Consider the following 12,206-nt stretch of genomic DNA (forward strand, 5'->3'; position numbering starts at 1 on the left):
GGAGATGAACTCTGAAAAGCTGAGCTCTCTTTCTACCTGGGAATCCAAGCAGGAGAGGCTCTGGGGCAGGGTGGGGAGTGAGGATGGAACATCCTGGCTGATCATGGGGTGTGTGCACAGCTTCTTTTTCAGATGACACCCTGAAAAAGGAAAAGCAAGCTGCCTACACTGCTGACACCTGCCTGATCTCAGATGCTAATGGTAAGAGGAAATCTGTTCACTTCCCCTTGACTTCAGTCTCTCTGCATGTCATTTATTCATCTTCTGAGACCTGGCTACTCAAAGTTCAGTCTCTGGAGGGGCAGTATCAGCACCACCTGGGAATGTGTTAGAAATGCAGACTGCCAGGCCCTGGCCTAGACTCACTGGGTCAGAGGCTGTATTTTCACAGGCTCTGCAGCTGTCTCCTGTGCATGTTAGTGCAGCAGAAGCCTTCCCATGGTGTGCCTACTGTCTACGGTGGGTTTTTTTCCCTTTGTTCCATAATTTTCAGAACTACTAGAAAATGTTTGCAAAAACACTTGCTGCATTTATTTCTTTCCTTCCCAAAAATTTGGATTCTCTCCTGGATGACTGCATTTCTTCACATGCTCTGGGTCCTGTAGACCTCTCCAGATCACTGATTTCTCTGCCTTTACTGACCTCCCTGAGAAGTTGGGTCCTAAAACATCTTTTCAAAATGCAAATGAGGGGCATCTGGGTGGCTCAGTTGGTTAAGCATCCAGCTTCGGCTCAGGTCATGATCTCAGGGTTCGTGGGTTCGAGCCCCACATTGGGCTCTGTGCTGACAGATCAGAGCCTGGAGCCTGCTTTGGATCCTGTGTCTCCCTCTCTCTTTGCCCCTCCCCTGCTTGTCTCTGTGTCTCTCTCTCAAAAAAATGAATAAATGTTAACAAAAATATAAAAGCTCAGGTCAAAACCTGTGTTCTTGATGTTTGCCTTCCAGGGGACGTGAAGACTGTGTCCACAAAGGGCAAGGTCACCTCCACAGGTAGGTAGCCACAGCAGGCCCTGCGGTGACGGGAGCTGACAGGGCTGGTTGTGATGAACAAACAGATGGCTGCCCCCTTGTCTGGAGCCAGGGCATACATGAGCCCTGCACCATCGAAAACATTTCCCTGAAGGCCTGAGGAAGCAGGGTGGAGGGCAGCAGAGGGTGGGGGTGCTGGCAGGGCACCGGAGCAGGCCTGCAGAAGGTTCTAGGATCCAGGGTCTCCCAACACGGAGGAACCACTGCTGTGTCTTACAGAACCCCCTACCTGGGCTTCAAGATGCCACTAAGACCATGCCCATTGCCAGCCCCTTAGACTTTCCTCACTTGCTTACACAGTCTTGTGAGAGAAGCAGATCAAGGGTTATCAGCCTGTTTTAGACACTGAAAACTCTTTTCAGTAAAAAAAAAAAAAAAAAAAAAAAAAGGCAGCAGCAGCTTCCCAGGCATCCCTTAAGTGCTCAGTGTAATTTCAGGCACTGCGGGGATTACAAAGGAGCCAGGAAAGAGAGGTGTGGAGGAAGATGGGAACGCTTTGGGTTTGGCCATAACCAAATGCAGGAGGTTGTAGCAAAATCCATGTTCATTATCGAGATTTTAAATGTGGTGTCTTGTGCTGCGTCCTGTGCTGACTCCCATACCTGCCTTACCTCCTTTCATCAGCAGCCATTCTAATAAGTGGGGCATCTTTTAACCCCATTTTATAAGAAAGGAAACAGGTGAAGGGACCCCCTCTGGGTCATACATGTCTGGTCCGGGCTTGTCAGACATGGCTCTTCGCCAGCTGTTGCCCTGTGTGTGCCAGGAGCCAGCCTTTCCGCTGTGGGGCTGCCAGCCCCGACTAGCATTCCCTCAGGCCCCCAGGAAGCCACCAAAACCCGAGAATTTGGAGGGAAGAGGGCAGGAGCCTACTGCATTCCCCTTACCCCTCCTTTGTCTTCCACAGATGTTCACGGCTACAATCACCGCGCGGGCGGCGGAGGAGGCGGCGGGGGCGGCGGAGGCGGGGGCCCGTGGGGGGCGGCGCCAGCCTGGTGCCCCTGTGGCTCCTGCTGCAGCTGGTGGAAGTGGCTGCTGGGCCTGCTGCTCACCTGGCTGCTGCTCCTGGGGCTACTCTTCGGCCTCATCGCTCTGGGTACGTGAGGACAGTGGCAGGAGGGCAGGAGTCGGCAAGTGCCCGGGTGTCACAGATTTCAGGGGCCAGAGGTGATCGGGGCACACCCCTCATTACCGCAGGTGAGCAGCCAGGCTCCGGACGTGGCACCTGGCCTAGGTCCCATGGCCGCTTGGTGGCAGAGCTGGGCTTCTGGTGTGGCTACCAACCCAGGGCCCTCTGTCCCTGTCACAGCCTGTGACACATTTGGCTGCTCTAATGATCAGGCTGTGCGTGCTCATGGCCTTTCTGATTTTCACCTTTTCCACTCACCCATATCGCCAATGTCGGCTCTTGCAGCAACTCCCAGGATGGCTGGGACCTGCTCTGTGGCCTCCGCCCACGTGAAGGCTGACTCCCAGGCTGGGTTTCTTCAGGGCGTGCTTATCATTTTGAACAGCTGCCCCCACTGGTGGTCCCGACACGTGGTCTCTGTACAGATTCCGGCAAAATGACCCCAGAGCCCCATGTCAGGCCCACACTGGGGGGTGCCAGGCGCTCGGAGGCCCGGGGTGGCTGACTGGCCTCTGTCCTTCTGTCTCAGCGGAGGAGGTGAGGGCACTGAAGGCGCGGGTGGCCGAGCTGGAGCAGAGCCGGAGCGGCGTGCTGCTCTATGACGAGAAGATGGAGCGGAGCAACAAGGACCGGCTGCAGGGGGCCGCGCCTGGTGTCGGGGCCGACCTGGGGAAGCTGGGGCTTGATGGCCATAGTCAGGAGGCGCTCTGGCTGTTCGTGAGGGGCAAGCTGATGGCGGAACAAGAAAGCGGTGAGCACGGCCGGGGGCAGGGTGAGGGCTGTCCAGCTTCCCGTGCTCCCTCAGTCCTGTCCAGGGTCCTGGGAGAGGGGACCAGCCTTGTGAGCCCATCTGACTGCTGGGGAAACTGAGATCTGGGAAGGAGAACTAACCAAGATCATACAGCTAGTACTCCTTGGAATCCGGTTCCTAGTCCCAGCCTCCATGTCTTCCCCCAGACCACAGTGACCGCCCCCCTCATGTGCGTATGTGCACTTGTGCATGTGACATATACAAGCTGTGTGTCTAACTCCATGTTACCCTCTCTCGTAGGAAATCTCCGAGGAAGCCCCGGCCCTAAAGGTACTGGGATGGACTGAGCCATCACAATGCTCTCATTCCTGACTTTGGAGTGGGTTTTCTGGGTGGAAATTTTCCAAATTGAAGGATGAGCAGTGGAAAGATCTTATGGTGTCTGTCAGCTTGGGGGGGGGGGAGGGGTTGAGAACTGGCTTTACGGTTAGGATATCATAGAACAAGAGGGGACCTCGGGCATTACTGAAGAGAGGCCCAGCCATGTGCCCCAGTGATGCAGTTGGAGGCTGAGGGGAGCCCACGCTGCGTGCCTGCCCACACCGCAGGGACGCTTCTGGGTCTGAAAACACCAGGAGAGAGTGGCTCTTGGGTTCTCATCCCATCTCATACTTCTCATATGTTTCTGATTTTAGGTGACATGGGAAGTCAAGGACCTAAAGGTAAATCAAATGTGGAGATTTTGACCTAAAGTATCAGTAAGGGTTGACATAAAGCAAACAGCTTGAGTCTGATTCCCCTACACATAGTCTTCTGGGCCAGCTCCCCTCCGTGTAGGACCTGAGACCCTTGGGCTTCTGAAACCGGGGGGCTTAGTGACAGAGAGCAGGGCTCTATGTGCCTGGTCCCTTCTCAGGGTTCTAGGGACTTCCCAAACAAGGACAAGGGATTTGTGTCAAGGGCCTGCATCTCCCTCAGCTTCAAAGGGCAGCCCAAGAGTCTGCTACTATACACAGTTCTTGGGGAGATTTCTAGACAGATTCCTGGGTCCTGCCAGGAATCAGATCCTCTGGGACTGGATCCCTCCTTCCCCCATGTTAATTCTGATGAACCAGATCAGGAACTACCACTGCAGCTGAGGTGCCTGCTCCCAGGGGTCTTAGGTGGGGGCCTTCTGGGGGGCGGGCAGAATCCAGTAGAGGCAGCACCACCTACCTGCAGGGGGTGGGCTGTCTGGCAGGGAGGCAGGACATATACACAGGAAAAGATGCTCCACAGTGTTAGGGACTGTGCTAACATGAGAGACCATCATGTGCTAACTTGTGTGACACTCATATGCTGTAGGAAATTGATTTATTTCCTCAGAAAAGTGGTTTGAGAGTCATTGGAACAGGCCCACGGGTGGAAGAGGTTTCCAATCCCAGTGACCACGGCAGAACCCCTTGATCTAGCTGAGGGGGTTTGCAAACTTCAGTGGGTAAGAGGGTTGCCAGAAGACTCTGGGCCCCACTCCCAGAGCCTCTGATTTGGCAGATGTGGGGCCCGGAGTCTAGGGTCTTGATCACCCCAGGTGGTTCTGAAGCCAGCGGTGCACAGTCCATGCTGAGGACCACTGTTCAAGATGACGGCTTCGTCCCTCTATCCCCAGCTTTACCTCCCTTCCCAAGAGATCTCAGTGCAGGAATCAGGGGTCTTCCACTTGGTGGCCGTCCACTTCTCTTGGGGATTCCCTGTCGCCCCCGCCCCAGCCTGGGTCACTACATCAGACCCCTTCCCCAAGGCTCCAGCTTGCAGGCCACATACCCCTCCTGACCACGCTGCCTAGAGGATCATTGGTCCTAGAGTCCCTGACACTGTGCTTGCCATAAAATTTGAGTCATTAAATCTTAATTGCAGATAAATAATTTTTCACTGTAAGCATGTCCCAAATATCACATTAAACATACTTACGTTAGAAATTTACTCCGCATTTATCTGCAATACAAACTGAACTAAGTATCCCACATATTTACTAAATGTGGCAATACTGTGTTCTCCCGGTGGCTCCTTTAGGCAACAGGCACAAGTCCTCTGTCTGACTTCTTTTATCTCTGTCCCCACAGGAGATCGGGGGCTCCCTGGGACTCCAGGTGTGTAACCTCGGATGGCGTGCTGGTATTGCGGGCTGCTTGGCCCTGGCTCCCGGGTTCTGGGGGGAAACAGAGCTGACGTGTTCTTGTGTGTCCACAGGCATCCCTGGGCTCTTGGGACACCCAGGTCCAGAGGGACCAAAGGGACAAAAAGGCAGTGTGGGTAAGAACTGCTTTTTCTGTTCTCTCGTTCCCTTACTCATTCAATAAACATTTCATTAAGTGCCTGCTGTGTGCCAGGCCCTGTTTAGGACCCGGGGAGACATTGGTGAACAAAACAGAAATCCCTGCTTCTCTTTGGCTTGAGGAGAAAGACAGTAGGCCTGACAAATTAGTGAAGTACAGAGCAGAGTAGGAGGTGGATCACAAAATGGGAAAGACAGCCATGCAGGGCACTGAGCACTGAGGGGGTAAATTTAAATAAGGCCTCGCTGAGGGGCTCCTGGGTGGCTTAGTTGGTTAAGCGCTGACTTTAGCTCAAGTCATGCTCTCTCAGTTCTTGAGTTCAAGCCCCACATTGGGCTCTGTGCTGACAGCTCAGGGCCTGGAGCCTGCTTCAGATTCTGTGTCTCCTTCTCTCTCTCTGCTCCCCACTTGTGCTCTGTTTCTCTCTGTCTCTCAAAAATAAATAAACATTAAAAAAAATTTTTTTAATAAAAACTAAGGCCTCACTGAGAAGGTGCCATTTGAACAGACTTGAAGGTGGTGAGGGAGGCGGGCATGGGGAGATCTGGAGAGAAATGTTCCAGGCGGAGGGAGCAGTCATGGGCCCTGGGGCAAGGGTGTGCTGTGGTCCAGGAGCAGTGAAGAGGAGGAAATGGAGGCCCGGCTAGAGCCCACCTCAAGACCAAGTGTCCAGGTGGAGGAGCAATGGGCCTCTTGATCATGTGAGATGCTGCCGACGGAGCCCTTAGCCATGGGCACTGGGTCCTAACTCTGAGGTTCCTTTCTTCAGGAGAGCCTGGCATGGAGGGCCCCATGGGCCAGAGAGGACGAGAAGGTCCCATGGGACCTCGTGGGGAACCTGGGCCTCCTGGATTTGGAGAGAAAGGGGACAGAGGTAAGAGGCTTTTCCTTCACTGGGTGGATTAGCTACACGTACCATGCTTCCTTCTCATCTTTCTCCCTCCTTCTTTCACAGGCCTTTACTTGAGGCCAACTACCTTGAGCAGCTACCTTGAGCCAGGCTCTGTGCCAGGCCCTGCGAAGACCGCCACTCTAATGGGGGTGTGGGCTGGGCTATGGGTTCAGGTGTGAAGCTAAGAACCCTGCAGTGCTCAGAATCCACAAAGAACGTGGTCACAGGGAGAAAGGGTCGTCCCAAGTGGGCAGTACAGTCAGGTCTGAGGTGAAGAGCTCAGAGCCAACCAGGGCCTGACTGAAGGTGGAGAAGGGTGTGGGCCCTCAAACCTTCATGGCTGGAAATTGGCAGGGAAGGAGACCTAGAAAGCCCCAGATACAGGCCCAGGCCTGGAGGAGGCTCGGAAGATTCCACAACTAGATTCTTAGCCAGGAGTCTGTTTTCATCAGGGGAAACCAAGCACAGATAGCAGAAATTCTCACAATCCCGAAAGGTCATGAGCAAGAGGCTTTATTTCTATCTTCGCTTTCTCTTAAAAATACTATTCAACCAGGTAACAAATATTTATTGAGTAGCTCCTTGGGGCCAGACCTCATGGAATATAAAAGCTCTGGGGGTAGAAACTGAAGATGTTTTGCAGCTTTGTGGCCTCAAGGAGAAATTCGATAGATCAGAGCCCACCAGCAGTGGGGAAGTGTTCCCCACAAACAACACTGCCAGGCCGGGTGGGCAAACAAACTGAGGGTCCTCTGATTTCTCCCCAGGGGCTACTGGTGAACCCGGTGTTCAGGGCCCACCTGGTGTCCCAGGTTCTGTGGGTCCCAAAGGTAAGTCAAGTGCGAGGATAGTGCCCAAAGGCACGTCCAGGATGGGTCGCAGAGGTCCAGGTACTGGATCCCGACAGCCCTAACCTGCTGCAGGGTCACTGGGCCCAGAGAGCCCCCTCACAAGCGAGTGCCTGGGGGTCAGGACTGGGACTGTACTTTTCGCTTTACGGTAGATTTGGGGCCATGTTTTCATGTCTCTTCAGTGGCCCTGTTATGTGGCCCTTAAGTGGATGGATGGGTCAGGAAGTCCCAAGTCAGACGAGGTCCTTACCCAACCGCTGCCCAGAAATGCTCATTCAAAAGCAACATGTCTGGACACCTCAGGGGGAACAGGTCCTTCTCAGTTTGGTGCCCTTCTCCCCTCCTTGCAGCTGCCCAGGCCCAAGTGTTCTGCTCTGACTGGGAAGGAGCAGGGGGCACTCGATTGCTCAGGAGAATTTTGCACTGGGGGCCCTCTCAGACCCACTGACTTGGGGTCCGGGCAAGAACATGCACTGTGTGGGCAATGTTCACACACAGCCCTTGCCTGGAAGTGAGCCCCTGCCTGCCCTTCACCATGGGGTCATGTGTCCCCGGCTTGTGATTCGCCCCTGATGAGCGTGGTCTTGTCCTTCTCAGGTTCTGGCGGTTCTCCTGGCCCACGGGGTCTCCCAGGTCAGTGTGCTGCTTATAAAAACACATGCTGTTTCTGGGGAAAAGAAATGGATGTTAAAAAGAAACCCATTTTTATACCAGAAGAAGCAATTATATGGAGCCTTCCAGAGACTCCAAACTCCCCTCCATACATGTGTCCCTGAAGCTGAGGTCAGGCTCCCAGTGGTTTGGGGGGGACCCGTGCTGACCAGGCTCAGGGCACATGGCCCTCTGGCAGCTTCAGCAGTGGGCACTTCCTGTCCTGCTTGCACCTGAGCAAAGCCCCTGCGGCCACCTCCTCCCTGTGGGCCAGAGCCCTTTTGCTGTCTTGGGACACTGTAATACAGGCCAGTGTCTCTGCCAGGGCCCCATGAGGTGTCCTTACACCAGGGCCTGGTGACACCAGGGCAAGGAACTGGGCTGGGATGATGTAGCAGGGATGTGGGGAGGAGCCTGTGGAGAGCAGCCCTTGACTTTACCCCAGGCTGTGCGTGTCCATGTCCCATTGGTCCCAAAGCTGGGGACTCTCATCGACCTGCATGGTTTCCTTTGCTTGCAGGCTCTGTAGGTCCCCAAGGGCTCCGAGGTGAAGTTGGACTCCCTGGTGTCAAAGGTGAGCTTGGGAGAGGGGTTGAGGGGAAGGGGATGCCACCTTGTAGATGCTACTCACTAAAGAAGGAGGTCTGGGGGGCACGGACGGGCCGGTGGACGTGACCAGCAGCTGTGTGGGCTGGCACGTGCATGATGAGAGGGCAGGTCAGATGGCAGAGAGCCTATCTGCACAAAGACACTGCCCTTTTTTGGCCATTCTCTCTGTGGCTCCGTTCACAGAGTTGTCCCTTACCTTTTCAGGTGACAAAGGTCCCATGGGACCACCGGGACCCAAAGGTACGTCACTGCTGCTCAGACATTCCCATCATCCACCTGACTTCCTGGGAGCACAGATGGGAACCTATCTCAGGCTCCAGGGCTGGATCTGAGAGCTCATTCCAGCCCAGCCTCTCATATAGGGAAACTGAGGCAGGAAGAGGGGAAACCAAGCACTCGTGTCACAAGTGCTGTGGCCAGGTGGCTAGGATGCAGTGTCGAGGCATGTCCTCTCTCGTCTGGCTCTCCTTGCACACATGACACTCACTTGTGCAACAGCCGGGGCTGGGTTTAGTCTGTGGGTGGGCCCTGACCCTGGGGGCTCCTTGGGCTCACCAGTGCCTGGGTCTTGCTGATGTCCTGCTGACAGCAACTCAAGGGCACAGTGAGAGCTGTTCGCAGCCAGGAGTCCCTCTCCCCGAGTGAGGGTGTTTTCCTTGCTCCTGACTGCTGCTTCCTGCCACCCCGCCCTGCCCCATGTTTGTTTCAGGTGACCAGGGGGAGAAAGGACCCCGAGGCCTCACAGGTCAGTCCTGCACAGGAATCTGCTTTCATCCACTAAAGACTTCTTGTAAATCCACTGGGCACTGGAGGTGGAAAGAAACACAGAAATAGGAGGCAGAATCTCGGTTGAAAAACCTTCAGAATACTTGTAATCTAGGGAAAAAAACACAAGACTGGGTAAAATAAACAATGCATGGAGTAGAAACCAGCATCAAAATGTATAGGCCAGACGGTAAATGTTTGGAGAAGAGTGAAATTATGATTATCTTGGATTATTCTGGGGGGGATTCCAGTTGGGAAAATTAAGCTCTTCCCAGAGTAGCAGAAAGTTCACGCTACTTGCAAGCCTCTCATCTGCTTAACCCTCCGCCAACTTGAATGACTAAAAATGAAATCGTGGTAACAGTGCTTTGGCTACAGGGGCAGCTCTGTGCTGCCAGGGAAATGATTCATCTGCACATCCCTTCAGCCTGGGCGTGGCTCTGGACGTGTGTCTGCTGCCTGGGGACTCTGACCATAGACTCTAAGGGGCTGTGTCCCCAACCTTTTTTGGTTACCTCAAGCTCCTGGTTGGGGAGGTGGCAGTCCCGGGGGTGGGGAACACGTGTATCCTAGGAGCCTCCAACCAGCGAGCGTATTTGCTTTGCAGGCGAGCCTGGCTTGAGAGGTTTGCCTGGCGCTGTGGGTGAGCCTGGAGCCAAAGGGGCAATGGGTAAGTGCCCCAAGGGAACAGACGCAGTGGATCTGCCCCTTCCAGTCATGCTCAGAGAGCCGGGCACCTGCTTCTAGAGCTGTGTGTCCTATTTTCCAGGGCCCATGTGCAGGCTCTGTCTCTGGGTTTCTCACTGGTGGGAGGTTGATGGCCCATCCACCCTGGTCCCTGCTTTGAAGCCACTTGGGCCCCTGGGGAGGACAGATAAGTATTGAGGTCCGTTAGAACCTACAGTATTCCTGCGGGCATAACCCTGGTACTCCAGAGCTGGCGTCACCAAGAGATCCAGGGTTTAACCATTTTGCTGACCCTGAGCCAGGTGCTTGTCAGCCAGGACTTGGAAGCTGGCCAACGACCCTCAGAGGGTGGAGTGTTTAGCACCAAGTCCCAAAGGGGTTTAAGCTCCGCCAGTGGGGATGTGGTATGTTCACTTTCTCATTCACATAACAGAGCAAGGAGGCTCTGACTGTACGCAGGATGCCCCGTGGGGCAAGTAAGCTACTTGACCTCCCGCAAGGGGAGATAAAGCTGGTAGAAGGTGACAGGTGGCCTGAAAGGTACAGAGTGCTATGAGGGTATGGCAGAGACAGATTCCTCCCAACTAGAAGGAGGAAGGAGGAGGCATTTCGCGTGGCGTGACAAAGCAAGGAAGATGTCATCTTGGTCATTTTGGAAAAGTCTATGCAGAATCAGCATGAGCAAGGAGAGACAAAGGGGTAGGAGAAAGCAAGAAGACATGGTCCCAGAAGGATGTCACTTTGGACAAAGGTTAGCGTAATGCCCAGAGCAGATGAGGCAACTTGGAGGACCTTGATTTCCGGGACCCTGCGTAAACAAGGCAGATGTTTATTGAGCATTTGGTGTGTGCCGAGTCTGCAGTAGGCCCTGGGGATGCAATGGGGAGTTGCTGGGCCGTTAGTTCTCTGCAGGAAAACACACAAGCCCTGGTTTAGGGGAAGAGGCCAGGGCAAAAGTGGCATCCGTGGTTGGCAGCTGTTGGAAGGGCTGCACGGGCCCCCACCTGGGAGACAACCTGCCGAAGCCTGTGAGGTTGGCGAGGGAGGGAGGCTCAAAAGTAGTTCTTGGGGTAACCGGTGATCTGTGGTTCTGCCTTCCTAGGACCCGCTGGCCCCGATGGACACCAAGGCCCAAGAGGTGGGTTACAGACCTGCTCTCCTCATGCTCACTGCCTGGCCCCGCCCTGCCCACGTCCCAGCTTGAGGTCCCCAGTCCCCTTAATCATAAGGCAACAGGACACACACTGGGTGGAATCCCCTGAGGCCCGGGTCTTCCTCCCCTTCTCCTTCCCACCGCCAGCAAGTTAGTAAAACCCCAAGAAACCATAGGCTCAGGTGTGCTGCCGGCTCAGCTTTCCTCAAAGGAAATGCCTTCTATATCTCATGCTCTCTCTAGGTGAACAAGGTCTGACAGGGATGCCTGGTACCCGTGGCCCACAAGGGCCTTCTGGAGACCCAGGAAAGCCAGGTAACAGAGTGGCAAGAGGGCGCCACGGCCGTGTGTGTGTGTGTGTGTGTGTGTGTCCACGCGGATGTGTGTGCCTTAGCCCATTTCCCCCCAGCATCTTAGCAGGGAGCAGCCATACCTGCTGGCTTGTGCTGTGTTCAGTGACTGGGTTCTGACACCACTGAGTCACCAACTCTGGCAACTTGGAAGAGAGAGGTTCACGGTTAATTAACAGAGATTAACGGAAAGCCGGGAATTCTGGAAAGCAAGGAATCGCTTAAAAATGTCAGTTTAAGGCCATTTCCCTGCCTTGGTCCTCTGAGCCCTCCCCCTCTACCCGCCTCCCCTCTGGCCATACCTGGACGCTCACCAAGTACCAGTGGGAGAAGAGAGCCCATTGTTAGGGCCAGAGCCACAGGGCGGGGAGGATCAGAGCAAACAAGCCCGAGAGCGCTGAGGCAAGGCAGCATTCCAAGGGGGCCCCTGCAGCCCTCCTGGCTCCTTTGGTGGGAGTGCAGATGGGGAACACCAAGGAAGGGGGTTGGAGGGGGCCGCGCTGGGGATCTGTGACTGTATGAGCTTTCCGGGCTCATGGTGCCCGGAGGAGTGTGTGACCCCAAGCAGGCTAAGAACCGTCGCTGATGGAGCAGTGGTGGCTTCCCTGCAGAACCCCAAGAACTGCTTTGTCCAGTGTGGGGAGGACCCTGAGTTTGTCCTCCCACAGCCGAGGGTGCGACTCCGCACCCCTTCATCTCTCTCTCTCTGTCTCTCATGTGTTCTCTTTTCTGCAGGTCTCACAGGACCCCAAGGACCTCAGGGTGAGTCATCAGGTCCCTCCCACCTCCAGATGCCACCTGCTTCCAGCTTTTGGCAAATGCCTTTCCAGTCACCTTAGAGTTTCCTCTCCTCCCTGCGCTCCCCTGGGAAAAACTGGTTCAGGTTCTTTCACTGTGAGTCATAAGACACACATTAGGAAGGAAGAATACAGAGAGAACAATCTGGAAACCCATTCTTGAGAAACCAGGCCAAATCATGTGCCAGCTGTGTCTGCCTGGTCACTGTTACAGGAGCCCCTGAGA

At 54.7% G+C, this 12,206-nt stretch overlaps 1 protein-coding gene across 1 annotated transcript in view; it reads left to right on the forward strand.

Moving 5' to 3' along the window:
• The window catches only part of COL17A1 (collagen type XVII alpha 1 chain), a 50,230-nt gene that overhangs the window by 23,250 nt on the left and 14,774 nt on the right, over positions 1-12,206 (forward strand). The window contains exons 15-32 of the mRNA XM_039244018.1: positions 121-201; positions 947-991; positions 1,938-2,126; positions 2,689-2,910; positions 3,211-3,240; positions 3,606-3,632; positions 5,013-5,039; positions 5,140-5,202; positions 5,995-6,099; positions 6,885-6,947; positions 7,566-7,601; positions 8,140-8,193; positions 8,433-8,468; positions 8,938-8,973; positions 9,601-9,663; positions 10,783-10,818; positions 11,077-11,148; positions 11,919-11,945. Of these exons, the coding sequence (XP_039099949.1) occupies positions 121-201; positions 947-991; positions 1,938-2,126; positions 2,689-2,910; positions 3,211-3,240; positions 3,606-3,632; positions 5,013-5,039; positions 5,140-5,202; positions 5,995-6,099; positions 6,885-6,947; positions 7,566-7,601; positions 8,140-8,193; positions 8,433-8,468; positions 8,938-8,973; positions 9,601-9,663; positions 10,783-10,818; positions 11,077-11,148; positions 11,919-11,945 (1,212 nt within the window). The remainder of the gene's footprint in view (positions 1-120; positions 202-946; positions 992-1,937; positions 2,127-2,688; positions 2,911-3,210; positions 3,241-3,605; positions 3,633-5,012; positions 5,040-5,139; positions 5,203-5,994; positions 6,100-6,884; positions 6,948-7,565; positions 7,602-8,139; positions 8,194-8,432; positions 8,469-8,937; positions 8,974-9,600; positions 9,664-10,782; positions 10,819-11,076; positions 11,149-11,918; positions 11,946-12,206) is intronic.

The sequence above is a fragment of the Hyaena hyaena genome, unplaced genomic scaffold (assembly GCF_003009895.1).
Source record: "Hyaena hyaena isolate Hyena2069 unplaced genomic scaffold, ASM300989v1 scaffold_233, whole genome shotgun sequence".
Lineage (NCBI taxonomy): Eukaryota > Metazoa > Chordata > Mammalia > Carnivora > Hyaenidae > Hyaena > Hyaena hyaena.